The sequence below is a fragment of the Pseudoliparis swirei genome, chromosome 10 (genome assembly GCF_029220125.1).
Source record: "Pseudoliparis swirei isolate HS2019 ecotype Mariana Trench chromosome 10, NWPU_hadal_v1, whole genome shotgun sequence".
NCBI classification, from domain to species: Eukaryota; Metazoa; Chordata; class Actinopteri; order Perciformes; family Liparidae; genus Pseudoliparis; species Pseudoliparis swirei.
The window spans coordinates 4,688,020-4,715,917 of NC_079397.1; the positions used below are offsets into that span (position 1 = coordinate 4,688,020).

At 44.8% G+C, this 27,898-nt stretch overlaps 3 protein-coding genes across 10 annotated transcripts in view; 1 reads left to right on the forward strand and 2 right to left on the reverse strand.

The window, feature by feature from the left end:
- The window catches only part of kmt2e (lysine (K)-specific methyltransferase 2E), a 30,818-nt gene extending 17,461 nt beyond the window's left edge, over positions 1–13,357 (reverse strand). For 6 of the 8 annotated variants that reach the window (XM_056425362.1, XM_056425360.1, XM_056425358.1 and 3 more), the window contains exons 1-2: positions 9,909–13,357; positions 1,161–1,345 (exon numbers count right to left, since the gene is read on the reverse strand). In XM_056425362.1, coding sequence (XP_056281337.1) covers positions 1,161–1,231 — 71 coding nt within the window. In that variant the 5' untranslated portion in view covers positions 1,232–1,345; positions 9,909–13,357. Of the gene's footprint in view, positions 1–1,160; positions 1,346–1,464; positions 3,111–4,213; positions 4,983–9,908 lie in introns of those variants that run through there. The other 2 variants (XM_056425355.1, XM_056425357.1) reach the window with 2 other exon arrangements.
- A 128-nt stretch (positions 13,358–13,485) lies between these two features.
- On the forward strand, positions 13,486–15,796 carry ndufb2 (NADH:ubiquinone oxidoreductase subunit B2). Its single transcript, XM_056425364.1, has 4 exons — positions 13,486–13,659; positions 13,827–13,971; positions 15,206–15,313; positions 15,696–15,796. The coding sequence occupies exons 1-3, from the start codon at positions 13,574–13,576 to the stop codon at positions 15,275–15,277; spliced, it is 303 nt and encodes a 100-aa protein (XP_056281339.1). The 5' UTR covers positions 13,486–13,573; the 3' UTR covers positions 15,278–15,313; positions 15,696–15,796.
- A 90-nt stretch (positions 15,797–15,886) lies between these two features.
- Positions 15,887–27,898, reverse strand: part of kdm7aa (lysine (K)-specific demethylase 7Aa) — a 26,232-nt gene continuing 14,220 nt past the window's right edge. The window contains exons 7-18 of the mRNA XM_056425363.1: positions 27,261–27,423; positions 25,107–25,194; positions 24,868–24,974; positions 24,060–24,151; positions 23,797–23,883; positions 22,736–22,987; positions 22,505–22,626; positions 21,986–22,128; positions 21,783–21,877; positions 18,732–18,952; positions 18,302–18,642; positions 15,887–17,918 (exon numbers count right to left, since the gene is read on the reverse strand). Of these exons, the coding sequence (XP_056281338.1) occupies positions 17,830–17,918; positions 18,302–18,642; positions 18,732–18,952; positions 21,783–21,877; positions 21,986–22,128; positions 22,505–22,626; positions 22,736–22,987; positions 23,797–23,883; positions 24,060–24,151; positions 24,868–24,974; positions 25,107–25,194; positions 27,261–27,423 (1,800 nt within the window). The 3' untranslated portion in view covers positions 15,887–17,829. The remainder of the gene's footprint in view (positions 17,919–18,301; positions 18,643–18,731; positions 18,953–21,782; positions 21,878–21,985; positions 22,129–22,504; positions 22,627–22,735; positions 22,988–23,796; positions 23,884–24,059; positions 24,152–24,867; positions 24,975–25,106; positions 25,195–27,260; positions 27,424–27,898) is intronic.

Consider the following 27,898-nt stretch of genomic DNA (forward strand, 5'->3'; position numbering starts at 1 on the left):
GTGTGTGTGTGTGTGTGTGTGTGTGTGTGTCTTCGGTCTGGATGGGACCCGTGCAGCAGCAGCAGGTGAAAGCACCGTTCAAGCTTGTTATCCGATTGGACGGACAAAGCGTGATGGAGAGAGTCAAGAAAAAGGGGCTCACTCCTGCCCCCGGGCGGCAGCAGAGCTCCGGGGAGTGGAGGAGGTGGGGGTGCAGCGGGACCGCTTAAGACGCCATGTTTACGTGAGGGCCACCTGTCACTCAGGGCCAGTGACCATGGCAACAGGCCCTGCGCAGTGCAGAGGGGAGCGAGGGACAGATACCATGGCAACATAAGATGTCACGGCAACAGCTCTGATGATGGCTGAGGAGGCGCGGGGGGAGGGGGAGGGGGTGATATGTCTCTTTAAAAAAATATAAATGTAAAAAAAAAAGACAAGAGACCCCTCCGTAAGTTGATGACGTGTTATTCTTTAGTCACACAAGGACTACTTGCTTTATTTATTTGACCAGAAGAAAAGAAAGCCACGCCGATGTCCTTGACGGGACTATGGGAAACGGAGAGGAGGGGCGACGGGAGCCGTGTTGCCATGGCTACATGCACCATTTCTGTTTTACGTCGCGTACCCTTCACTCAGCCAGTGTTATAAAAACAGTCCACACACACACACACCTCCATTCTAGGCTTCCAGTTTCACAGGGGCAGATGTCGTTAATGGCCGAACAGTGGGAACAGAGTCAATGTGATGAGCAATGGCTGAGTGCAGGCACAATCAATGGCAGGACTGAACTGTTCATTAGAGCAACACTCGAGGCGCCCTGCTTTCATGAACTGCAAAATCCCATCAACATCAACTTTGTATAGTGGGAGAAGAGATCCGTGTGGAAAGACAGAATTGAATCCAGCCGTAGAGTTAAGGCACGTATAATAGAGCTGCTTTACGAATATTAGAGGGCATGTTGGGCAGAGGAGGGGGAGACGGAGGAAAGCCTCATGACTAAGTGTCAAACACACGAGTGCAGACAAACCTATAAACAGGGTGAGAGATGAGAACAGTTTTCGTGAAACTGAGGACGAAATTTCTGCAAAGACAAATATCAAAGATAATGTATGACGGGGGCATCACAAAGAAAAGGTGTGAACAGGGGATGCTTGGTGTATTTGTCAAGTGTTACTCACTCTGAGCCTGCAGCCATGTCCAGGTATGAGGTGTCTGCTGTGTCCACCCCTACTGGGATGACTATGCTCATGACGTTCTCTGCTGATCAGTTCTTGTCCTACTGAGTCCAGAGAATGGGAGTCCAAAACACTGAGGCATGCCAGCCACAGCAGTCATTGCAGACATCTAAGTGCATCCACAAGGCCTGAGCATGGAGGGGAGAGCAGAGAGAGAGACAAAAGGGACCCGTTAGTGATGTGGACGCGCATCATTACAAACACGAGTTGATGAACACTTCCAGAAAATGTGTCATTTACTTCATACCAAGAGCAAAAGCACATGCAGGGCCGCAGCACCGAGCAGACCACACATCTGAGTGGAAATAGGGGTATTTCCAGAACACGTGAAATACATAATGCACACTTTCAGATCACGAACGGCGTTTGAGAGGGAAGTGTTTGACGGGGATTCCCCCTCTGAGGGAGCCACCGAGCCGAGGCGTCGACCGATGACACGGGGGCGACATCGTAAAAGTTTAGAAAGCGTGAGCTGCTGCTGTGAACTGCCTCTCCGACACACACTCTGCGATTAATGCAGACGGCTGCACTGCGAGGAAGCTCCCACAGAGGGGAGCAAGAGCACACAGAGCGGCGGCCGCCATGAAAGGAGGGAGGAAAAAAACGCAACACAGAGAAGCCATTTTTCCCCCCTTGGCCTGAAAAGGACTCAAAACATACTTCGCCAAAAGAAGACGCACAGAACCTCGACACAGTATTGATATGAAAGCGTACATTTTTTATGTCACTAAGAGTTGTTCTCATGGAGAGAAAAAACTGCTCGAGATCAACTGGGATCATTTCATCAATGATTGACTGCATCAGGCATTGAACGTAGTGCCCCTCTGGTCCCCGAGCGGGAGGCCGGTGGGACTAATAAATTACACACAAGCAATAGTATTGGTGGGAATATCAAGCCATGTTTGTGCGTCTGATGGGAGTACAGGTGGGAGCATATGTGACCGAGCGGCTGCGTCCGATACGGAGAGCTCTGGTGATAAGCGGGATTAATGCGAGGGACAGATGCCGAGACAAAATAGTCTGAAGGTCACACCTCCGCCGGCTCGTCCCACGCAAAGGCTCAGGTCGTGGACTGGGGTGCACATGGGAGAGGGGCTGTGTGTATGGAGTGGGAACGTACCGCACAGACACCAGCACACACACACACACAATCTAGTTAATTGCACGGCCTCCGTCAAGGAAGCTCGTGGTTCGCGGGGGACGAACACACCACAGAAGGTCCTTTAAACGAGGGGACAACAAACAGCCGTGAGTCATTTCAGGTACTAATTCACCCGAATGCACCGTGAGAGCCAGCGGGACTGGTGAGAGGCCCACAGACACGACAGCTGTCACCCCCAGGCCTAATTAATAGCAGGAAGGAGACCCCTGCGTGTCTGTGTGTCAGCCAAGTTTGCTGATGGGATCAACCTCCAAATTCTCTTCTGATACCATGTCCGCCGAGTGGATGTGTGAAGCGGCAGGGGCACCAGAGCACTTTCTTTCGACAAGGATCAGCCGTTTTGCCATGAAAACATTGCGATGTCAGACTCCCTCCTGCTTTGTATCATCTGAAAGGCAGAGTGCGTTTGGGCTTTTCCTCTGAAGCGGTCCATTTGCTCCCTCGTCCACTAGGTTGGTCTCCATTTCATCCAGAGAATCCTGCAGTCACAAGGAATGCACACACGAGCCCCTCCACGACCACAAACACAGAGATAACCCCTCGCCCTGTCCTTTCAAACATCCCTCTCCATAAGTCAGACCAGTGTGCAAACATACAAGCGCTGCAGCCAGCCGGAGTTGGGACTGACAAAAGGCGGGTGGAAAAAAGAGAAACAAGTACAGTACAGCTGCATTCCTGACTAAATCTGAACTGCGCTGTGACTGCCTCAGCTCGCTCCGCCCACTTCCTCTAGAAGAGATGTCCGTCACCCTGGAGAAAGAAAGAAAAAGAAAGAAAAAGAAAAAAGAAAAAGACCCCCCCCACCCTCCTCCTCCCTGTGCCCCGTCACCCCGCCCAGCCGGATTTCTCTCCCTCCGCTGTACATTTCCTAAATAAACCCGAGACGGTAACGCAGAGCGACGGGGAGTGTCGCAGACGCAATTCAAAATCACACGGAGCCCGGGAGAGACCATTTAAAGTCACCTTTTAGCCATATGCACTGCCGTTATGGAGGAAAACCCATAACAGGAGCGAGGGGTGGGGAAGGGGGGGGAATGTGGAACATGCACAGGGGAGGGTGAGTAGAAGCGTGACATAGAAAGACGTTTAGCGAAAGTGTACAAAGAAACAAGCGAGGGGATGGAAATGCTTTTGTTAGCAGCGAGTCTTCCTCCTCCAAAACCTTTGGCGTGGTCTCCTAGCACTAGAGGGCGCTTTAGAAACCATCCACAGCCGCTCCATTTCAGAGGGCAGCGTGGTGGGGGAGGTGTACACGGGGCCCGTCTGACGGTGACGCTACGCAGCCGGGACCCGGTCGGACTCTGGGTGGCGGAGCGCACAGCGTAACCCGGTCTCTCCGCTCTCCTCCCTCGGCGAGGGGACACAGTCACGTCATTGTGCGGGGGAATAACTCTCCTTTTAAGACCGAAGCCGGCGAGGGAAAACCCACATCGCCACATTAAAAACCGCGACAGACAAACAGCTTTTCCTCTCCTCTCAGTTTATTGCCGCCGCTCGAAGTGTTTTTAATTCTCGTTTTCGCAGCAGATTAAGCTTTTCCTATAAGTGGGAGGAGCAAATGAAAATGAGGGATTCCAACTGAATCCCCCCCACCCCCATCCCCCTCTCTGCTGCGACTTCACACAGTCGTCAGAACTGCCTGCGATGACTCAGCTCGTAAACAAACGGATAAAACAAACTCATGCAAACGCAGTCGTGCACACGGGAAGAAGAGTGACCCAGATGGAATGTCGGCCTGGCCCTCTTCTTCAAGGCACATGCGCCCTGTCCTTCATAAATCGGGCATGTGCCCGTGGCCGCCAGCTGCACACGAGCACTGAAGGTGAAGTCGTACATCAATACAGAGGGGGATGTGGTCCGCACAAGATTTTTGAGGCCGCGATGGGAACTGCTCCGTCGAGAGCGCAGGCCGATGCCTCGGCCGACTGCAGAGTCCGGTTGATGAGGAGACGGCGTTATTGCAGTTTCTTATAACTAGCAACTAGTAAAGAAGAAAGGAGAAGTTAGGAACATTTAGGAGGTTTTGAGGGGCTACTTTAAAACGTCTGCATCTCAACAAGCCTGCTACCTGCCACGTATGCTGTATGTGACAGAACGTGAGCCATATGATCCTAATACGGCGTCCCAAGGTCAAAAAAAAGCTAAATAATAACCTCTGAGCTCATGGGGTGTGTGAGTTAAAGTCAGAAGGAAAGGATCTGGCATTAAAGCTGGGGCAGCCCTCCTGTAGTCGGAGTAATGTCTGTTCGAGAGAGCCCCGGGGCACAATCTCTCCATCTCCCTCTCCTGCTTGAGGAGCATCACAGCCGGGCTCTGTGTGGTCGCCGGTGAGTTCCTTTCAACATTTGCAGATTAGACATGTGTACGTTAGATTGCAGCGCATCTTCATCTGTGTGACTGACCTTGTGAAGACTGATATGTATTTATTTTTTGTCGTGGAGAGTATGGAGGACTCAAAATGACTTACGTATAAATAAATAAACTGCCCCAGCTCATTTGAATATACGGACACATAAATGTCACACATAAATAAATGAAGAAATACATCTGGACACATAAATAGATATACATAAATACATTTATTTAATGATGTCCTGTTGAGTTATAACTTATATTTATTAATTTCTGTATTTATACATTTATTCTTGTATTTGTTTATACATTTATTTCAGCATTTATTTATTTATTCCTGTATTAATTTATTTATACATTTATTTAAGCATTTATTTATTTATTCTTGTATTTATTCATGCATTTATTTATTTATTTATACTTAAGTCATTTTAAATCCTCCATAATCCTGGACAAATACATGCAGCTGAAAGCCAATTACAGCATTTGGAGAATGCAATGCGCGGGTAACTAAAAGTGTTAGGTCTGGCTGTTCGTGCGGCTCCAGAGACGATGCGGAGAAGCATCTCGGCATCTATGAGGCAAAAGAACAGAAAGAGCCACTCGGAGGTCCCATCATGGCAGTGGGCGAGGATCAATTTCACGCCTGGTCCGCGGTGCCGTGGCATCACCAACGTTGATGGCGTATCCCCTCTTGATTCGGCCTATCCATTTGTAACAGGCTCAGCAACAGGGAGGAGGTTAGGGATGCGCAGGAGGCCTGAAAGCCACCTGTCGGGGAGGAAGCTTGCTTAAAAAAGGATCTGTTGCGGCCCAGCTAGCTGCACAGAAACAGGTCACCTGAGCCCTCCTTCTCCCAGCTGGGAGACCATGTGACTGCGTTGGGCCCTGGAGCCGGGCTGCTTCGTCTCTGGGTCTCTGGGCATCCCACAAGTGAGAGCACTGGAGACCGTGCCACAGTCACACACAGCGTAGCCCCATGGGGTGAGGTATGCGTCTATAGACACACACACACACACACACACACACACACACACACACACACACACACACACACTACTGTTTCAGGGACAAGAGTTTATCGTCTGGAGACGAGGATGAGCACAACAACAAGGGGAGCACCTCCGAGTCCAGGAAGAGTGTCGAAGAGAAAGCGGAGGAGTATGTGGCCTGCATCCGCCCGATCAATAATCAATACACCAATAGACATCCTGTGCACCTGCATGACTTCCTCAATGTCTGTGTCTCTCTCTCCTTCTGCTGCATACACTAAAAAATGAAATGGTTGGGTGCTGGCTATTTGATCTCGTGTGTCCGTCTAGGGGTTAGGGTGAGAGGAAAGAGGTGCCATCTGAGAATACTAGCCTCCCTCCACCTGCCACAGTTGCCCGTCCCCGTTGCCGTGGCACAGGGGGGGCGGCAGCACGCCTCTCGTCACCGCCTCCGTCAACAAAGCGGGCGCACACACACTTTGCTGCTGCGCAAGGCAACCAGGCACACGGACCACCGGTCCGGGATTTAACACTCAAAGCTGCAATATGATGTAGAAGGAAGGGGGAGCGGAGAGAGAGAGAATTGGTACAGAGCCCTCTGCTCTTTTAAAAGAAAAACAAGATGGCTTGGGACTTTGTGCATTATGTAGCAGAGACTGACTAAGCGCTGCACAGAAGGGCCCTCACACACCTCGAGTCGTAATAAACCTTCCAGAGACCATTTGGCACTTAATAATATGTGAACCATACCGGCAGCTGAACTTCCATTACGACACAGACCCTCAATGGACAGATGCCCTGCAGACCAATCAAGTGCTTAATGATGTTTATGATATAAGGAACGATAAAGCGGCTTCAAACTGACCCTCTAGTGTCTGCATATGTCACATGGTATGCTGTGAAGGGGTTTGAAGGCCTGTGTCGTACGTTATTCCTGCTTCTGACAGGTGCTTTAGTCAAACAAGCACTTGTGTATGAACCATCCATTAACTTAACACTGAGGGCTGGCAGGAGGTTGACAGCCATAAAACATACTCACCCTGCAGCCAAACAGCTGTTTACTGTCATGTAACATGTATACTGTTGATAGTTTGGACTACAATTGAACTAAGCATATTTGTGAATAAATGTGTTATAGTAACTGAGATATTTTTTGTTTATTCGCTGAACTGACATTAAAACGATCAGTAGGGTAAGAGAAGAAAAAGAAAACGACATTAGTGAATAAAAAGCATTTCAGCTGAACAACGTTTGTCCCACAGGGTGACGAAGAAGACACAGCTGTGCCACACCAAGGCTGTGTGAGGGCCCAAAGGCTTGAAAACAATATGTTGATACTGTGTTTATATAATATCCTTTTAGGGCACATTTCTGGCATTCAATGTTAAACGCATGCAATAAAACATGATTGTGCAGAGGCAATATGAAAGATAAGAATCTGACTATTATTTGCCGTGCAGCTGTGCTACATATAAATATAACACTGACCGGAACAGTTCTTGCATTTTATGTTGTTCAATGAATATTTCACATTTGTTTAGGTTGAGTAATCAAATATTCAACTGACTTCTACCCTTGAACACTAATCATGCATTTATATTAAATAGTGGGTGCATTTATAACACAATAAAAAGGGATGCATGTTAAAAAGTAAAGAAGTAATGGAAAACATTGGAGTTGGAGGGGGGGGGGACACTATGTGATTTAAACTTAATAAAGACTATTCTAGGGAGATGATTTTATGGTAAAGTAGCATCACTGTCAAATATAGATTTGACAGAGTGATGCTGGTTTCCCTTTATGCTGTCAAAAACACATCGAGGTGCTCTCTCTCTGTATTGTGCAGTACTTGCATCTAATTTCCTCTGATTATGAACCTCCATGTCCGACCATTCAACCCTACACCACGAAACACAGACGATAGCATAAGCAGTGACGCATGTCACATGAATACTATGCAACTCGTTTTGGGAACAGCCACAGACGCGTCAGTGAACGTTACGACAAGCAACATAAAAAACGCAGTATTATCGAGGCATAATCGATATAATTTGACGTTATTTTACTGCCTAAACGCAACTATATATATATATATATATATATATATATATATAAATAAAAGCATGTGTCGTGTAGTTGCTTCCCTGTGAGTGTGTTGGCGCTGCAGTCAGTCCTGCCGGTAGGGGTGTGGAGGGTACAACGTTGCTATTATGTTACCACAACACCCTGGGTGCTGTCGCCATTTTCATAGCGCTTTTCTCAGGACTGCGAGACAATCGTGTGGCCAGGGGAGCCTCGCCATGGGAGGAAAATCCCCAAGAATGCATTCAATCGCCTCTTTCATACACTCTAACTTAAGTATCCCTCTGTCGGTACAGTTTCTGTGTTGTTACCGTGACAGTTTTTTTGTGAATTCGTCGACAGCAAAGCCAGGGAGCTAATCGGCTAGCAATTACGGCCTCTGGGAAACGTAGCGGGCGGAAAAACAATCGAAGCACGAACCGCCGTTTAAAATGTGACTTTTCTTTCTCTCTTCTTTAAAAACAAGAGTTTAATAACGTCGAGCAGAAAGCGAGAAAAAAAATCCGTTTAGCACGACGGCTGGAATAGCTTTGTTTACTTGGACCGTAAATAAACGCCAACCCCCCCCCAGAAAAAAATGGCCGTGGAAAGTAACGCGCAAAGCTAACGGTAACCAACGGAAGTTCACGCCAGAATGCGTAGAGGGGGTTAAGGTTATAAAGTGGATTAATACTCGGCTCTTGGAACAACAAAGCAGATATATTACACATGTATACGCTACTTGGTTTAAATTAGGCATTCGCGACGGTGTACTTTAAGCGTTTTTGGCTCGTCTAGATCGAGATGGGGTTACAAATTGTCTGACTGGGGCGAGATGCCCGACATGCAACACCCCCTCCCCCACGCTTGCAGCGTTTGAACCCAATACACCCTTCATCTAGATTCAGTAATCGCTCGAATGTTCTCTCTTTTAGGTCCCAAGTATGAAAACACGACAGGAGCCAGGTCCTCGTTTGACATTGGGTCTATTCTCGATTTCCTCGTCAGAACTACAATGCCATTAAAAGCTCAGTAGCCTTGAGATTACTGCGCAGTGTAGCAGCTGCCCTCGGAGCAGACTCGCGTATAACCGACGAAACACCGTCATATAGCCACGTTAAAGCTAGTTGTTCTCCGGGGGTGAACAGTTGCATTGTGCTATTTTGTTTCCTCTTTCGCTGAACGGAAATAATGCCCCGTGGGAGCCGCCACGACCAAATTCAAGTTTGTAACTCCAGCTTAATGTACTGTTTTCATGCTGGTGGAGGGTGTTGCGAATACTGTTATCAAGTAACACGGGGTGTGGGGAAATAAGCGAGCGATGCGTCTTCTGACAGGCGCGAAAGCCACGTTGCTGATGTAGAGTAAATAACAGCGAATAGTTCAAATTAGGAGGTCACATTACTCAAGTTGCATTAAAGCGAATGAAACCGTGCGCAATATGGCCTGCGGCTGCTCCGTGTCGACCCGACGTGGTGAGAGTCCCCCCTCTGCTTCTGCTCGACAGTGCGAATAACACCAATATATACTTATACATCGTACTAGTTTGTGTTTTTAAATGACAAGTTCACGACTCGCAATGTTATCTGTTGTTGGGCTAGTCGGGAGACTGTAGCCAAGACGATACCCGTTAGGCTTGTGGGACAGCCATTAATCTAATTGCAGCGTTTTCGTTTTACGCCGAGGTCTCTTCGGTCTCGAAGCTGCGTTGACCGCGTCGCGAACATCGGTCGTAGCTGCCTGTGAATATTATTTGTATGACGTTTTCTTGCATCGCCAGACTATCAAAGAGGATATCGGAGACCTGTGTCAAGCTAATTTGAGCTAGTAGCATGCGCTAGTTAGCTGTCGGTTTCCTGGCCAACATGACACTTTGGGCTACAGAGGAAACGTGCGTCACCTGGTTAGCGGTTTAAAAAAATATATATTTTGATCGAGGCAAATATGCAGGATAGTAACAGTTGCCTGAACGGTATTGCTCAGCTAGCTAGCAAGCTAAACTCAGCTGATACTACGTTAGCCAGCACCAGCATGATGTGCCTAGCCAGCTACCTAAAGCCAACAATAGCTTTCCAGGTCGGATTTGTGCTCACCTGTAACTACCACGTAATGCAGTTTACTCACCGTTTTATGTCCACTCTGGATGATCTGAATAGCGAATTAGGGGACCTGGGTAAGACCCCCGTCGCTTTCAAAACAGCTTCCACAACCAAAACAATACTTCTGTCCACACACTGCGGATCCCTAGCAAAGCTTTAAAATGTTTGTATACTATCTTGTCCGCTAAGGAGTCCTTTCGTGTGAAAAATCTCCTGCTTCTTGGGCTACGAGGTGACCCAATTTGACTATAAATCTATTCGAAACCGTTAAAACAGTGCCCTGGTCATCGGCGACTTTTCGAAATTAGATCCCCTCAAACCAGTCTCTTTTCCCTTTGCAAAAATGGCGGCCCTGCCAGGACTGCCGAGACTCCGCCTCCCCCACGAGCCCCCCTCCCTCCCCCCCTGCCACTAAACCCAGCTCCGCCTCCACATACTGCGGGGCTACACACCCGATTTCACAGGGGCATCGTGATCGCGCTCCATGCGCGTCCGCGACTGTGATTCCTCCAGTCAAGGCTGCTATCTGTGTCGGTAGCGGTCTGGATTTACCTTGTGCGTTGCTCTTTAGACAATGCATGTCAAACGGACAATTTGAGTAGAACTTGAGTAGCATGTTGAATACGTTATAAGTTAAAATGTAATTGGTTAAAGGTGGTTTAATCTTTGTTTTTGTTAGGATTTTAAAAATAGCCCATCAAATAAATCTTGCAGCACATTGTAATACACCAGTGTGGTATGCTGGTTACAGTAATGTCCGTGCAATCTTCATGATCAGCTGTAGGAATGTTTTAATCAGGAGGTTTGTTTTAAACTAACTTCATCTCCTGCGTCCTTTCCTTATTCTCCACACAAACCCTCATACACTAAGTTTTATATTACATTTAATATCTCCTTTTTTTAAAGATACCTAAACAGACATGGGCTACAGCAACAATTGAATCAGACACATTTTAGACCAGATTATTTATTCTCCCATTTCTGCCATACGAATGTGTGTGCTAATTACAAACCTAACACAACTGAAAGTTGTTGTTTTTTAGGACCAAACACTTTGATTTTCACTCCTGGCATGGCTGAAAAGAAGCACCTACATCTGCTACCAAACACAGAGGGGGAGGCCACTAAGCTGTTATATAACCCCTTACACAAGAGCAGCATTTTGTGTATTGAACTGATGTTTGAAGTGGTACCTATTAAACACTGGCCATTAACGGTCCATCCAGAATAAAAGCAGCAGACCGTAGAGGGATCCAACATTGTAAAACGGACCCTAAACCACGCACACTAAAGCATGTTTGCACAATTAACACAGGACTTTAAGTCATAATCTTACATGCAGATATCACATCACTCACATTTCTGTCTGTTCAAGAAATCCCAGATGAAAGCATCTGGAAAATATGATTTATGTGTTATCAGCTGTCTAGTTGAAGTGTTCAACCCTTTGGATTTATTTACTAGACATATTGTATGTCACTATAGTCATAAGCTCTGACATGTAACACACTAAAACAAACAATGCCAGCTATCTTTCCGACAGCTTTATTGTTGTGGCAAATCGGTTTCTGTCAAGTCTCCAGAAATATGCCTGTAGAAATCCCTTTGACATCGTTTGTTGAGAGGATGTTCTCATCGTTTCCATTTAGTGACCCTCCCCCACCCGAAACCGCATCCCCCCGCGCATGCGCATTCGCGCGGGACCGCTGCAAACCCGCAACTGCTGGTGCACTGGCAGCCAGGGTTTTTTGTTTGAAATAAACTTGGGGGAGGAGGACGGAGGTAAAAGTTTGGCCCGTCGAGTCACCGTCACCCGCTTCCAAACGGAAACGATCGTAGACGGCCGTGGAGGACGCAGCGATGAAAACGGTCACCGTCGATTCTTCGGAGAGGATGACGGTTATCCGTGACCGTTCATCGTGCTTTCGGTCCGAAGAGGATCCGACCTCCCTTTATGTTAAAGATAATGTCGCACATTTGGTGGGAGGTTTATCCATTGTTTAAAAAAACAAATCGATGCATTTCTTCTCCTTCTCGAGAAATGGTTTCTGATGACATCATGTCGTCGGTGTTTGTGGGCGGGCTCTGAGCTGCGAGGGGAGAGGGGCGCAACCGGAGAGCATCGACGACCAGGCGCCATTAGGTTACAGCGTAGTGTGTGCGTGTGTGTATTTATATCCGCAAAGAGGCTTCCTAATGTGAAGGGTCGACGGGGCGACACGACGGCGTGTGGTTCGTGCATGGAGTGTGGAATTGACAGTTGGCGTCTGGGGATAAAATCGACCTCCTGCCGTTAAACCAACTTCATTATCGTTGTGGACTGGAAACAAGATGGCGTCGAGGATTCCTTTCTTTTCGTGCACGGGTCGTCGAGGTCGCGCACTCTTTGGGCGGCGGCGCCGCCGTGCGCGTTCTCGCCACAATGTTATTATTTCCTGTTTCACGACGTGAGGAGTGGAAGTTCTTGTTACGTTCACAATCAGAGCATCAGATGTGAACCGTGCACATATTATTGTACAGTTGCCTGTGTGGTTGTTCGGGCTGTGTTGCCCTATAAAGCCACGTGTTTCTTAATGTCAAATTAAAGAGAAACCTCAATGTGGACAATTTGAGTGATTTGCTGATCTTTGAATAACCCAGTAGGCTACATAAGCACATCATTTTCCTCTGACACTTCACACCGATGTTGAACAGTCTTACTCTTAAAGAGGATATACGCCATGCGCGTCAGTAAAGCTCCCTTCACCCTCTTTTGTTTTAGCTTTTGACCCCATCTAGTGGACCTTGGAGGAAAAACGGATTTTGTATTCACTTAATTTCTTTTTTTAATTAATAAGCTTTTGTTTGGTGTTTAGCGTGAACAGTTGAATTTAAATAAACGAGTTAAATTATAATCGATACATTTTAGTTTTATTCGGCCAACTATGGCAAAAGGAGTATGACACGTTATGACCCAATGTTAGCCTAAATTAGTAAATAAGTATACAACTCAGTAAAATACTCCTGTAAATCCATATTAGCCATAAGTATTAGTAACAACTCAGTGTTCTAAGGCCACAACAGAAATGATGTTCTGTTGTGATAATCTGTTTATGTCTAACCAAAATACGCAAAAAAAGGTATCTTTCAGAAAACTTAGTCAATGCATTATGTCATGATTCAGAGGTGGAAGAAGTATTCAGGTCCTTTATTTATGTAGAAGTAACAATACCAAACGGAAAATACTCCTTCAAGTCTAAATCATGAACGCAAAGTCCTATTTGCCATAAGTATTATGGGCAACATTCAAATATCATAAGTAAAGGTACTCATTGTGCAGGAAATTGACCCTTAAATACTTATCAGACATTGTGTTTTGGGATTCATATTACTGATGCATTAATGTGTATGGTAAAATACGAGGACCTAAACCGTGCAGGAAAAAACTCTAATATAAATTTGACAGCAGAACTCAAAGGGAAAGTCCCGTCTCTTGGAGACCGCTAGAGGGCGCTGTCAATTCAAACTGTCTGCCAATCATCACAGAGGAAGAACGGAAGTGGTCCCTCTCTGTCCAATCACAGCCATCCTTATTGGGAGGTCGTTTATTGACAAGAGGAGAAGGTGACTCCTCGACGAACAGGACGGTACTCCGTCTAAATCTCAACAAATAACCAACCTATAAGACTGGTGTTCGCTTCGGAAGCGACCATGTCTTCTTTAGGACGGGCGTTGGGAGTTCTTCGGACCGGAAGTCAGCTCCTCAGACGCAGTACGCAAAAGATAACGACCAGAAAGTAAGTCTTGCGACGCCCGCTAGCGTTTTACGTCAGCTAGCTATCGAAAATACATTTGTGTTATCATGTATGCTCTTTAACCTCTAAACTTTAACACGATATTAAATAGCAGCCTACATTTCTACATTATGGTATTTACTTAAATATTGTAATTGTGTGTGTTTTAGGGCTGGCGATGGTCCGCACATCGAGCCCCAGTACCGGGCATATCCTCAGATCACGAAGAACCAGAAGCTCCAGTCGGAGATCCTGAGCAGTGCCATGTGGTTCTGGATCCTGTGGCACTGCTGGCACGACCCTGATGCAGTCCTGGTGGGTAAACATTCTGTGTTGCACCCTATCCAGCCCCATGTGTGCTGAACATGACTCTCTACTGCAGCTGGAAAGTAACTTTACAACGTTACTCAAGTACTTTAGTTTTGGGCAGCGTTCATGTACTTGTCCTTTCGTTAAAGTTTCCATTTTCTGCGACTTGATACGTCCTTTCTAACGTTACTACAGTTTCACGGGCACATATATATATATAATATATATATATTAGACTCTATCACATCATTCAAGTCTCAACTCAAAACTCACCTGTTCAAACTGGCATACTCTCTATAACTGGATCCTCTACACTTCACTTGTTTTTATGTTGATGTTCTGTTTTAATGTTGTTTCTATCTTTCATACTTTTATCCTGTATCCTGTTTGATTTTATTGTAAGGTGATCGTGGGTGACGTGAAAGCCGCCTCCAAATAGAATGTATTATAATATATATATATATAGCTGCAAATATGTTGTAGTATAATATAGTATATACTTTTACTTGAGTCAATTAAATCTATATATCTACCAGGTATTTGTCTTGTTTCTGGAAGCAATGGAACAGGTGTTTGTATGTTTTTTTTAATCCCGAGACTTTTTGGCTGCAATAGCTGGACCGGTGTCCTCGTATTGTATTTTATATATTGTTGTTGTTTTATGGACCCATGAGTCTGGATTAAAGACATATATATATATTTAAATAAAATGAAAACCACTTAAGACCCTGAATAGTGCAGATGTGAATGTAATATATAGTATTAGTAAATTGGTGTACAGTAGTCATACAACTAAGTAATGCAGAGAACTACCTTTACTTGTCTATATTTATTTCTCTGTGTACTGGGTGAATGAGACTTTAAACGGGACCTGGATTCAAAGTATGATTGTTCAAGGCGGCACAGTTGTTTTTGACAAACATCTTCTGAACCACGAATAGTTTTTATTATGAGATGAACCCGTCACAAACTTGCTGGACATTTTGGTTACAGCCCAAAAAAAAGTGATGTTCATCAAGATGGAAAGCAGATGCACCGAATGTATTTAGATATAGAATAATTGGGTGTTGGCAATGTTGCATCTTTAATACAAAACGTTTTTTGTTTGAACAAACTATTGTTAAAGCAGCAAGAAGGAAAGTAGTTAATAAGTGTGTGTAATGTGTGCACGGTTACTAGTTGATCTAGTCTGCCATACTGTATAAACCTAATGAGTGGACGGGTGTTCCTTCTTCTGTAGGGTCACTTCCCCTGGCCTGACACCTCTGCATGGACAGATGAGGAGCTTGGAATCCCAGCGGACGGCGAATAAGGAAATTTCTTCAGTTTCCTTTGTAAATGAGCACAGGTACGGTAACCAATGAGGACGAGAGTTTCTCCTTGTAGAGTCTAAATGCACGATGAGAACCTGATCTAAGGAGTTAATATTTTCTGATGCCGTCAACATGTTTGTGCATGTCTCAGATTAGGAAAATACCTGCACAATATACCTTTTTATCGTATCTATTGGTACCTTGTGGTCAGTTCAAATACCTCACTGGATAATTTAATTATGATCAGTACCACAAACATGGTTGAATCAACACCTCAACCAGTTAACAAATGAAACTAAGATTCACGAAGGAACGTTTGTAGCAGTAATGTATTTTTGGCTGGGTGTACCGAATACATTGGAAGCTGAGTTTTATTTCATTTTGTCCGATGCTGTTAACATCTTATTTTGCCTGTAGATCACGAGGGATTCAAGCTGCTGGATAAGTCTGTGGAAGTCTCCAGGATCTTCTGAAAGTCATTTCTGTACATAGACTAATAAAAGTATCTTTAAATATTTTGAACTGTTTTTTATTTATGTAAAACCAGTATAATCTAAACTTCACCTTTTACTGCTTGTGTGCCATATTGGGCTTGACAAAAGAAGCACTTGTATTTTAAAATTTTATTTACACGCAATTTTTGAAATGCAGAAACAAAATGCAATGCATTTAACAGTGTCACAGTTAGCCAGTGTTTGTGTTTTAAAAATTATACACCATTTAAATCTGGGGAGAAAAAGAACCAATGCATAAAAACAAATGCCAAGAAAGCTGCATTTAAAATCCAAAAGGGGAACCAATTGTGTACGATGAATACGACAGCTTATTACAAACCCTGCCTGCGGGCCAGCTCGTGTTTTCAATGACGTGACATGCAGGAAGTTAAAGAGGTGAAAGTGAGAAGAGGAAATCAGTGGCAATGTGATCAATGCTTCTTTTTAAGTTCTGCTGAACGTGTTCCGCTGTGTGTGGGGGACAACACTGAATCCATGTTGTCAGAAGTTGTAAAAATGGACAACGACCGACTGGTTAAAACACGGCTTGTAATTACCACGATAATGACAGTCCAAAAGCAGGCGGTGTAATCTTGAAGTCTTGCCCGTGGCTGGTGGGGTAATGGAAGGTCACGCGTCCATGGCATCATTCCCTGAGTGAAGAACTGCACACGCATCAGCACTGGATTTTCTTTTTATAAAAAGGAAAAAACTCACTCATCCTATTTTTTTTTTAAGTTCCACAACGTTCACTTCTGAATGCATCGACTACTTTGCATCGACCAGCGGCTCACAATACTTGTTTTTTCTAAATGATAACTGGCACTAGTGTAAATATGGACGTTGACGTTTCTCAACCTAACCTCGTTTCTATTTGCACACGGCCCCTCAACACCTGGAGCTACAGCGAGGAAACCAGAACACAGAATCAACACTATTCAACGGGGGGGGGGGGGCAAAATAAAAGGTAATAAAAGATTTGTAGATAAATTGCTACTCAACAGATGATCACATGAACTCTAAAACATCCACATTTACAAAAAGCATGTGTTTAAAGAGAAACAATTAACCCTATTTTAAAAAAGAACAAAAACTCAACAGCCGAGGCTTCAAGGTCAAAATATAATAAAAACATTATCTCTTTCAAATAATAAATACATCATTCAGAATCCACAAAAACATTAAAAAACAAAAGTCGAATAAATTAAGCAGGACATCACGCGACACACGTCATTGGTTGTCTTCGGGTTTTTAGGCCGAGCGACTTGACTCGTAATTCCTATTTTAAACTAATTCAGAGAGGCGGCACTTTGAGCAGCTTCCTTTTCCTTTCCCCTCTTAATTATCAAAACATAGTGCAGATTTGAGAGTATATTTTTGCACCAAATTGTGCGAGTCCGTAACGAACCCGTTCCGATTCGCTCCCCTCCAAACCGACGACTCTGGGGGGGGGGGGTAACACTCCGAAGTGCCGCCTCTCACTCGTCTCCTCTCTCCTCAAAAAGTAATTATTGCTGGTGTGATTGAGATAAAGGGCGGCGAGGGCTTAAGGGGGCGAGCACAAACGATAAGCACCGTTGTGTGGAGAGGGGGAGGGGAGAGGGGGGGGAAGGGGGTGCTTTCAGCAGAGAGGGGGTAATATTAACAAATAGGATGCAGGTGATCTTGGCATCGGAAGCCGCTCCCCCGGCAAAGCAAGTGTTGTTGTTGTTGTTTTGGTAGACCATCATCTCACGTGTCCATTTAAATGGCCGCCGGAGCGTCGGTCCACGTTTCCCTGCAGCAGAAAGATGTCCCAGCATGCTCGCCTCCGCTTCGTTCTTAGTGTGCTTTGTGGTGAAGTCGTGCACTGATTTTAAATCCGATACCCTGTCTCCTAAGCATGCACAGCGAGCGCGTTTTTTTTTCGAGATTCGTCTCCGGGGCGGCGTTTGGTTTCCTATTCTCCGTTTCAACAGAACAAATACACCAACGTGTCTTTTCCTTTCTTTTTTAAAATCTCTTTCAAGAAATTGTCCCCACGCATCGTTTTTTTTCCTCTTTGAAAATGTGAATTGTTACACAAACACACGATTGTGTCTGTTGAGCTTCAGGATCTTCCCCAGTCGCTGCTTGGCGGTGGCCATTCCTTTTTTGGGCCGCTTGCCTGGAAGGAAAGAAAAGGACAACGGCATTAGAAATAGGCGGAAAATAAAAAGCTTTAAAAAAGGAGAGAATGTACAATGCATGTCTCCGATTGCTGTAAATAACAATCATTGGGTAACAGTTGGGGTCTCGCCATCATCATAAAAGCTAATATTTACATTTTACATCATTGATTAATCAACCATCACATTTGTAAAACTATTTCCTGTACTTTTATTTATTATTTTACTTTTGATTGTTTACATTTGCTTCTCAATCTCTAATTTTGTAAAAATTAAAAAAAATCAATAACTTTTTAGTTAAAGTTCTCTGGTTTTAATAATTGTTCAACAGAAAATTAAAATGACCAAACTCTGCACAACAAAGTAAAACTGGTTTCCAAACCTTTGGTGGCCTGATTGCTGATGGGTGGGGGGTTGGGTGCTTGCCTCTTGGAAGGGTGCAGCGGCGGCGACATGGAGGGGTCACAGTACTGGTAGTCTGCCTCCGGGCTGGCCGGCCCCCGGTTGTCCCAGGCCTCGCTGCTGTTGCCCTGGCTGTCCATGGGGCTCTTGTCGCCCTGCAGCCGGTGCGCCGCCTGCTCCAGCGGCGAGCCCTGGCTGGAGCCGGACCACCAGGGCTCCTGGGACGAGGCCGCCTTCTCCGACTTGGCGGAGCGCAGCAGGCCGGCCATGGACAGCATCCCCTGAATGGCCTCTTCTGTGCTGGGTGAGGTAGGACGTTCGCTGCAAGAAGCGGGGAGAGGACTCGATGATTCTCCGCCTCCCGGTAGGAACGCACACGCGGGACGGATTACATCATCGATGCTTCTCACCGTTTGAGAGGTTTGTGTTTGTGCCTGAGTTTCTGGCCAGACGGGTCCAGCTCGATGGTGTGGCCCGAGCCCCTCTGCTGAGACGAGCTCCTCTCCTCGTCATCCTCCCCTTCCTCGTGGGAACTCCCTGAGTCCTCGTCGGAAGAGGTGGAGGAGGAGGAGGATGATGACGACGACGAGGAGGTGGAGGACGATGAGGACGACGAAGATGATGCTTTACGCTACGTTGGGATATTTTTTTAATGAGAAAAAGATTCATCAGTTATCAAATTATAAAAAAAGTTTGTGATGGATGTGTAATATTCATACCTGCAAACTCATGAGGGGTGAAAAAGGTGACAACGGGGTGGGGGTCCTCTGCTCTGACTAAGTCAGTGCCCACAAACCCTTCTAATAAGAATATAATAGATGTTTGTATATATATATATATATATGGCCGCCACACCTTGAAATATTCAGTAATATTTATTTTGCATGGGCCCAGGTGTGAATAGGAGCGAGGCCCATTCAGAGAAATCTCTACGGCCCACTTGAGCGACAATCACACAGGTTAACAAGTCCCACGTTACACTATTTTACAAATCAAGTAACTTCCTGAATTTGGTGCACTTGAACACGTTTTTAATTTCTAAATTATTTTAGAAATTAATTCCTTTTGTTCCTTATTTTATCAAATAACCAATAATATATAATAAACCTTCCCACCCACCCTTTCTGTGATATCCCATCAGAGGCCCCCACCCCGGGAAGTGGCTGAATGGAGAAGGGGTGGGGGGGTTTCTGTGAGATTCACACACTGAAATCCTGCTGGAAATCACTTCTATATATAGACTCTGGTTCGGTGCTTCGTGACGTCACTATTGACGTCACAGCACAGAACCAGAGTACATGTCATGTGACTGTTTCCATGGTGACGGACAAGGTCACGGAGATCGAAGGCACTGACAAGAAGCAGGGCTCTCAAGTCTCACGCATTTTGGTCTTAACTCACGCACTCCCGCCACACATCGTATTTCTCACGCTGAAAAAAACTCGGCTATTTAATGTTTGAATGCAGGGGTGCTCAATATGTCGATTGTGATCGATTGGTCGATCGCGGTCGCTGCAGAGCTCCGACGCCGGTCTGCGCGCATTGGGACGGAGCAAAGAAAAAGTCACTCGCACCCCCCCCCCCCGTCAACAATTCTTCTCGGAGTAAAAAAATTAACTGTCTTCACTTTAACTTCTACAGTTAATAACTGTCAAAATATGCGAGCGAAAGTAACATTAATATACATATGGTGCTTATGTACGTTTCTCACCTGTAAACACCAAGAGACTCGCATCAACAGCTGCGTCACTGTCTGTTACGCTGGTCTAATTTGTTTATTTAAGACAAGAATTACGGCACCAGTCATGGGAAAACCCGCTACTGCCCCCTACTGGCGAACACAAGTATAACACTTTAAAAATCATTCAAATTAGGAAAAATGGAAAAGCAGCACATCTTCAAATTTAAGAAGCTGGAACCAAAAAATGTTTTTTAATTATTTAAAGTGAAATTATTATCAACTTTTTTTTCTTCTCTTAAGCAACTAATTGATTCATCTAATAATATTTTTAGCTGAACTTTGGTGGTTTTAGAACAAAATGTATAAAGTAGAAATATTATTAATGATATAATGATAGTAATAAAAAATATGCGTTGTCATTATATATCATATGGTTAAAGTCATTCATAAACCAACTTCCCTTTCTTTGGCCTGAACAACAAGGACTTGTGAGCTCTGCTGAGCCATGACTCTGTTCCCTGAGTCTGTTCTGCCTCGACCTGGCTGTCACTAACATTATAACTTCTATACGATACCTGCCATAAATATCATGATACCAGAATTCGATACAATACCATAAAAACAATGATACCATAAATACGATACTGGTAAATTTGTCTATAATAGTAATAAATAAAACATCTGTATGGTTCACTTTTTACCAACTTTTTCAACACTTAACAAATGGCAGTAATATAAGTATTAATACAGCCAGATATTAATGAAACTACATGGTTCCATCATAGTATTGATTAAACACTATGAGGCATTTAGTCAGTATCTGACCAGATGATACAGAGTTCATCAGGATGAGCAGCTGTAGAGTTACATAACTTTACAGACTGTCTGCCTTGGAGACAAAGAACTGAAACATTTCATTCTGGAATCATCTTTTTCTTAAAGCTGAAGACTTTAAGTCTCAAAAGCTCCGCCACTTAACGCCACTCGCTGTGAGCGCAGCGCATTGCAGCTTGACATGGAGCAGCGCGTGCGCTCTGATCCCGCGCTCTTTTAATTTAGTAGTGATACAAAAAATATGCTAAATCACATCGTGTTTAACGTACGGGTACTTTGTTAGTATCGATACACTGTGCAGCGTGACAGCAGTAGATGTAGCGGCTGACATTCAAGCTAACCTGAACCCCCTGAACGCTGTCGACATCTTAACGCTGATTGGCCGAGACACGTCCCATCAAAGATGTTTTATTGCTAAGAGCACCACTTCACATTTTCTCCGTGTCCCACTCCAATCTCATAGGCCAGTTGACCCCCCCCACCCCAAAACAAAAACTCTTCGGATCTACACGATTCACTTGGATGACTTATTTTGATTTCAAAACGGTGAATTTCACAGAAAGGTGACAAGTTTGCAGGTATGAATATTTGTGTGTCACTGTTATACACAAGACATTGAACGCATCGCCCCCATTGACGATTCTGTACCGGCACGCTCTTATTGTGCCAGTGATGCATCCCATGAAGTCTATTTTTAACTTTTAATAAGTTGCTTCTGTGTTGCATGTTTTAATTGGTCCCCAACAATGTTGTATAATTGCGTACTATGACTATCACATAAATATCCTCTTCCATTTTTATTATTACTCTGGATGCTTGGAAACTTCTTAAATAGCGATTTCTATTTACAATTAAATAAATATGTAAACATTGTGCATTTTAACAGAAGTGTCTTTTTTTTTTTATACCGTTCCTGGCAAATAAAGTAAAAGTATAAAGTGTTCACCTCTGTGGGAGAGTCGCTGTCTGAGTCCATGTCCGACACACTGGAGTGTCCCGAGGCTTCTTCCCTGAGTTCAGTCTTCACCCTCTCCAGACCAGCTGAGGAACACAGGGACATGAGCTTAACACATAGAGGAGCCTATAATGCTAAAATATAGGTTACAACATAATAATAATGAATACTAAGAACATCTCTGGGTGACTTACTGAGGAGTGCGGGTTTCTCGACTGTGCTGTGCTGCTCTTGACCGTCCTGGTTCCTCTCAGACTTCACACAACTCTTTGGCGGGCCACCAGATGACCTTTCACCCTCCGTCTTCACCGGGCTGCTGGCTGCTCGCCTCAAATCTCTACACACACACACAAGGATCCATGTTTGAATGGTGAGATCATGTTATTTTACCACAAAATATAATGAATCTGAACGATAGAATAGAAAGATTTACATCCACAAAACACTTTGTAAAATCCCAACTGATCTGAATTAAACAAGAAGTCCTCTTTTGTTTTAAGTTCCTCTTATTCAAGGTCGTTATTTTTGCAACTCTTTAGTTTCTCTCATCATTCATACCAAGTTATCAAATGCAGTTATTTTAGTTTGAGCCTGAGACTTTCATCTTTTGTTTGGGGATGAGACACTTTAGAGAGACGAGACCGCCGAGCGTTTACTCATAAGAAGCACAAACGTCGCTGCGCCGTGTCGACCAATCGGAAGCGAGCCTTCACCTGATAATCCGGCCGTTGACCAGCATGAGCCGCAGGTGGTTGTCCTCTAAAGTCTCCGCCGCCGCCGATGCAGTCGACACTTTGTTGAGCTTCCCTCGGACCTTGGCACAGAAGGCAGCATCCTGGAGAGAGCAGAGCGGCTTCAGTCAACAAACATGGACCCTTACACCTCTTGGCATCAAGGAGCCTCCACAACCGGCTGTAAACTCCGGCTGCTCATTGGCCGCTCACCTCGTCAAACGGTCCCACCTCCAGCCTCCTCAGCACCTCCCTGGTGTGCCGCTCCAAGATGTCCAGGTTGGAGGGCATCTTGGGGGCGTGCCGCTGCTGCTCCCTCAGCCGCCGGGCCGCCCGCCTCGCCTGCCGGGCCTGGCACAGCCGCTCCAGTGTGGTGGGGGTGGCCGGGCAGGCGCTCGATCCGGACGCTACCGCGCACCCGATTCCCTGAGATTTCACTGGCTTGCTTCCACCGACCGGTTCCTCCTATTAATGTAAATAAAGCGGAATGGAGTGAAGTTGATAACAAAACCAAAAAGTAATTTACTGGTTCACAAATTGCCTTAAACAAATAAAATAAATGGAGCCCACGTTTAAATGTATTTGTCAGAGTGTGTGGTCGGTCCAAGTTGTTGAATAGAAGTTCACATTCTTTATTTTTATATAAGAATATATTTTATATTATATTGATGATATTCTGTATTATTTTTTATTATTTATATTATATTATTTTATTATTATATTTTGTAAATTAATTTTTCCTCTGTATATGTAGTAATTTTAGTATCAACTATTGTTATTGTGTTTTATTTGTGCATCTTCTATTAAGGCTCTGATGTGCACCCGCTGCCGTGATCCTGAAATTTCCCCACTGTGGGACTAATAAAGGAGTATCTTATCTTATTTATACATATCCAATATTAATATTATCTTTTAAGGATATTCGACATGTGCTTCGAGGGTACACCCTCTCAAATGATTGAGTATATTTGACCGCATGCCACTGCATTAGGAATTGCTTCTTATTTACTTCACTACATTTTATATGGAAGTCCAGACGAGCTCCAATCAACCGATCTCATCGTACGATAACGGTTTCTTAGAATTTGCTAATTTGATGAGCTTGTGTGACGCTTTTCATGACATTTTATCCCCTCGGTAATCCAATTCCTTTCCAGATAGCAGCACTGTGTGTGTGTGTGTGTACTTTGCATATTCCAGTGTATATTTAAAACCGATGCATTCACTCAGGACCGCCGCTCTTCACCCGCAGTGACCGTCTCACGTATCCTTACCTCCAGGTAGCGGATCTCCTTGGTCAGCTCCTTAATGAGATGGTTGGGCCTGATATGGTCTGGGACCTCGCTGCTGGGCTCAGTCACCTGCAAAGCCACGGCAGACCACCGTCAGACAGAAAGAAGCCCGTTGTTGGCTCGCTGACACTCATCCAGGAGATAAGAGCCAACTGTGTAACCACCGCCATCTGGACGGTGGGCATGTCAGTCAGGTGCAGGTACACGGAGACGATGACCGTGAGAACACGGCCGCCGGCGCTCACCTCTCTTTTCAACCAGGTCCTCAGGGCGCCGATTAAAGCCTTGACTCCCTCCACCAGGTATGTTGGAGGCGGACTGCTGTCCTCTCGTAGCTCTGAGAGGGAAGAACACATACAAGCGTTCAACATGTAAAAAGATCAGACAGAAAACGTTGTCCGAACAAGACGAGTACATTTTGAACTATCGCTTTCCTCTCGATAAGTGAGATATTGGCGAGGTTGATATTACATGTTTGCAAGACAACGCTCGTATCTTCTTTCACCTGAAAACCATGCTGCTCAAAATTTGCAGATGTCATTTTTCATATGAACTAAACACACTTAATTATTATTACCTTGTATATACTTTTATTCCGTCTGCATATTAAATATTGCTATTGTATTTTTCATACTATTTTTTTACTGCTCACTAATGTGCACCTGCTGCTGTAATCCTGAAATTTCCCCACAGAGGGACTAATAAAGGATTATCTTAAACAGTTATGTGTATATAACAATTTTTAAAAAGCATAGTCAGAGACGTTTATGACAACATGAGATATAAAGTGTCCACAGGCCAGAGAACAATACAGATATGGATCATGCATACACTGAATACTATGGAAGTTACAATAACTAATGGTGTCTTTATCAAAAGGTACAATTGCCCTTTTAATTCCATCATTGCACATATTTAAAAAGATGCTCCAACCAACCATTTGCTTCATTTATTTTCATTATCCCGACAGGTCTGATGTGCACAACTTTGAGCTTTCACCGTACATCTGATAAGGTGTGTTCTCACGTCCGAACACGTTAACGTCCGACTCACCTTTGAGCGTTTCCAAGAGGTTTTGGGCCACGTACCAACAGATGGCCTCGAAGTACGGAAACTTAAAGAGGTCTGGGGTTTTCAGGCGACGCTCCATTTCATAACACCTGAGAAAAATCAACGGATGAAACACAAATCATTTTTAATGATAAAAAGAAACAAACGTGAGACCAAAAGATGTTTCTGGACTAAATCAGAATAAACATACTCGAGTCTTGTGTATTATGCGAGCCGTTTACCTGAGCTGCATGTCAATATTGAGGTTGTGAAGGAAGTTCCCTCCAAACGCCATGCAATCCTGAGAGGTGAGAACAGCATGGATCCAGCCTGCAGGGGGCGCCAGAGCACTAATGTTTACACAACTCACCCAGCAGACAGACTTGCAGCAACTTATAAAGAGAGGACAGCTTTAGTGACGCCTTAATAGTGGCCACTTGAGCACATATGTATTCATGGGTGATGTGCATGAATACATGGAGAAATTCACAGCACTTGAAATGCCTGAGCGAGCCCGAAAAGACCCACGAAAACAACTTCTTACCCTCCCGGCGCGAGACAAAAATAGAATTAAAAAAAGATAAGGTTGTCTATTACGACGATGCGCTCCCGCTTAGATAAACAGCGCTCTTCATACAACGCAAAGTGAGAGAAAGCAGAGTCTGGGGGTTGGTGTAAGGCTGATAGACAGGCCTGATAAAGCACTGGTTGACTGACCTACTGTGCTCTCTGACCCCCACCTAATTCCCACCTCTCCACACCCTCTCCTGCCAGAAGCTCTCTTTTTAAAATGCTGCCCGAGCCTGCTGAGAAAAGCACGAGTGGAGGAGTGATTGAGGACATCCAGCCGTGGATGGGCTGAAGTGAGCTTTGTGTGTGTGGGCGCATGGGGAGAGCAGAGGAACTCCGCCGGCTTAAAGCGGCCCATTGGCAGCCTGATGGATGGGTGATTGTCTGACTGGAGACATTAGCTCCACTCGGGTGAATGAGAGCACGTCATATTCACTTAGGGACTCGTTCGCAGTCTCGTCACAAAGCGACAGCACTTCTAGTCAAAGGAGTGGAAGAAGCCGCGTGCGGAGGAACGCTGCCGTCGCTTCATTCGTCGGATTACGCAACAGCGACGTTTTTTTTCTTAAATGTTCCATCGCAATTATGATCATTAGGAACCGCTTACGTCGTCGCTCAGGAAGACATTCCTCCTCCGTTATTGTCGAGGGGAAATAACAGAGGCCCTTGGAGAAGCCTGTATTTTCCTGGCAAGAGCCGTGGGAAGCGGGAATTATTGTAACTTTTGGATGAATGTGAAAAGACAAACAAATCCCGGCAACACGGCGGCTGCAGACGAGAGAGGCCAGCGACCACGACGACGGCCGATTGTCTGACAAGCTCGCGGTCACCAGTCGGTGATCGTCCAAGAAGACCGGGTGCTTTCACCCCTAACCCTAGTTCAGTTTCTCTTTTTGCAGTTTGCCAGGAAGTGATCTTCTATGAGGCAAAGTACATATACATTTTCTGTAAAATCATTTGGAAACACTTATGTGCACTTGAGTGATTTTCCTTTGAATCGATCCGCCGGTCGAAAGCAGTGAAACCTGCAGTGAGTTGAGCTCGTGTCCTACTCGGTGTCCTCGGTGTACTCGTCAAGTCCAATAAAAAGTTACCAACATAGCAATTCACCAGTAAACCTGCCCGACTCGATCACGGCACCTCGCTAACACACAACTACAAGACCCGACCAAACCTCCCAAAATGCATTTCTTTTCCCCAACACCGTAGTACTTCAACCACAACACAGAGCCTCTTGTTGAGGACATTCACCTGAACATCATTCAGATCTCAACTAGGCAGATGGGATGACTGGGTTGGACTTGGCACACAGCTCCATAGTCTTACATCCTATCGTGGACTACAGGGCACTACAGAGGTGGTGTATATATATATATTATATATATTGTATGTATATACATATATATATATATATAGTCTTTATATATATATATTTTTATATATATATAATTTCGGATGTGACAATAAAAACTTGAAACTTGAAACTTGAAACTTGAACTATTTGAATGACAGGGACGGCTTTGTGTTCACTTTTTAAAAGACTTTTAAATCTTCTGTCAATGTGTGTTTTTATCTCTGGTAATTATGTGCGTGATGCCTTTTGTGTGCGTCACGTAAAGCACTTTTAATTGCTTTGTTGTCGAGATGTGCTACGTGAATAAACTTGCCTAACATTGCTGTACACGTGAAGGCTTTTCGGTCCTGTCTCCACCCGTTTGTTGCTCTACTTTTAACCAAATTAATCAAACTACAGGCCTGAAAGCCCCTTTAACCCAACAGTCACATGACCACTTCACACGACCCCCGACCCCCACCCCCCCACTGACCTGTCGGGATGAGCAGGGTGGTACCTTGGGGCACGACACACTTGTAGCACTTATCCACTTTGTCCCCGAAGAACACTTCACTCTGATTGGCCGAGGAGCTCCATGCCTCGTATAGTGCAAGGTTGCCGGGACTGGGCTTGATCAAGTAGAAGATCTTCTCGCCCTGCAGAGCAGATGAAGAAGAGGAGGAGGAGTTAGTCGCCACACTTTAAGGACACTTTGACGCCCATAAACACCTTGAAATTAATGTCAGCTGTAGTTACGAGAGGGAAAGTGAGATCATGAATATGGGGACAGCGGTGACTCTCTCTGTGATGCGACTTTCCAGCAAGTGTTGGTCAACAAGCTGTGGCCGTCTGTCCGAGATTCCTCAATATTTACGAAGGCACTACAAATCCTTGGCCTTAGTAGTTTCAGGGCTCATACATATTTTGATTAATGGATTTCCAGGACGTTTCACAACATTTCCACGACCAAACATCTTTTTGAAATCTCGGTGTAAACATCAAAAAGTGAGAAAATGTCGTATTTAAACCAACAATGAGAATTCCAAATTATGACAAATGAATGAGACAAAATAGTTTGATTAAAAAATTAATATTTATATCTTTTCAGTTAAGGTGCGAGTGTCATTCTTT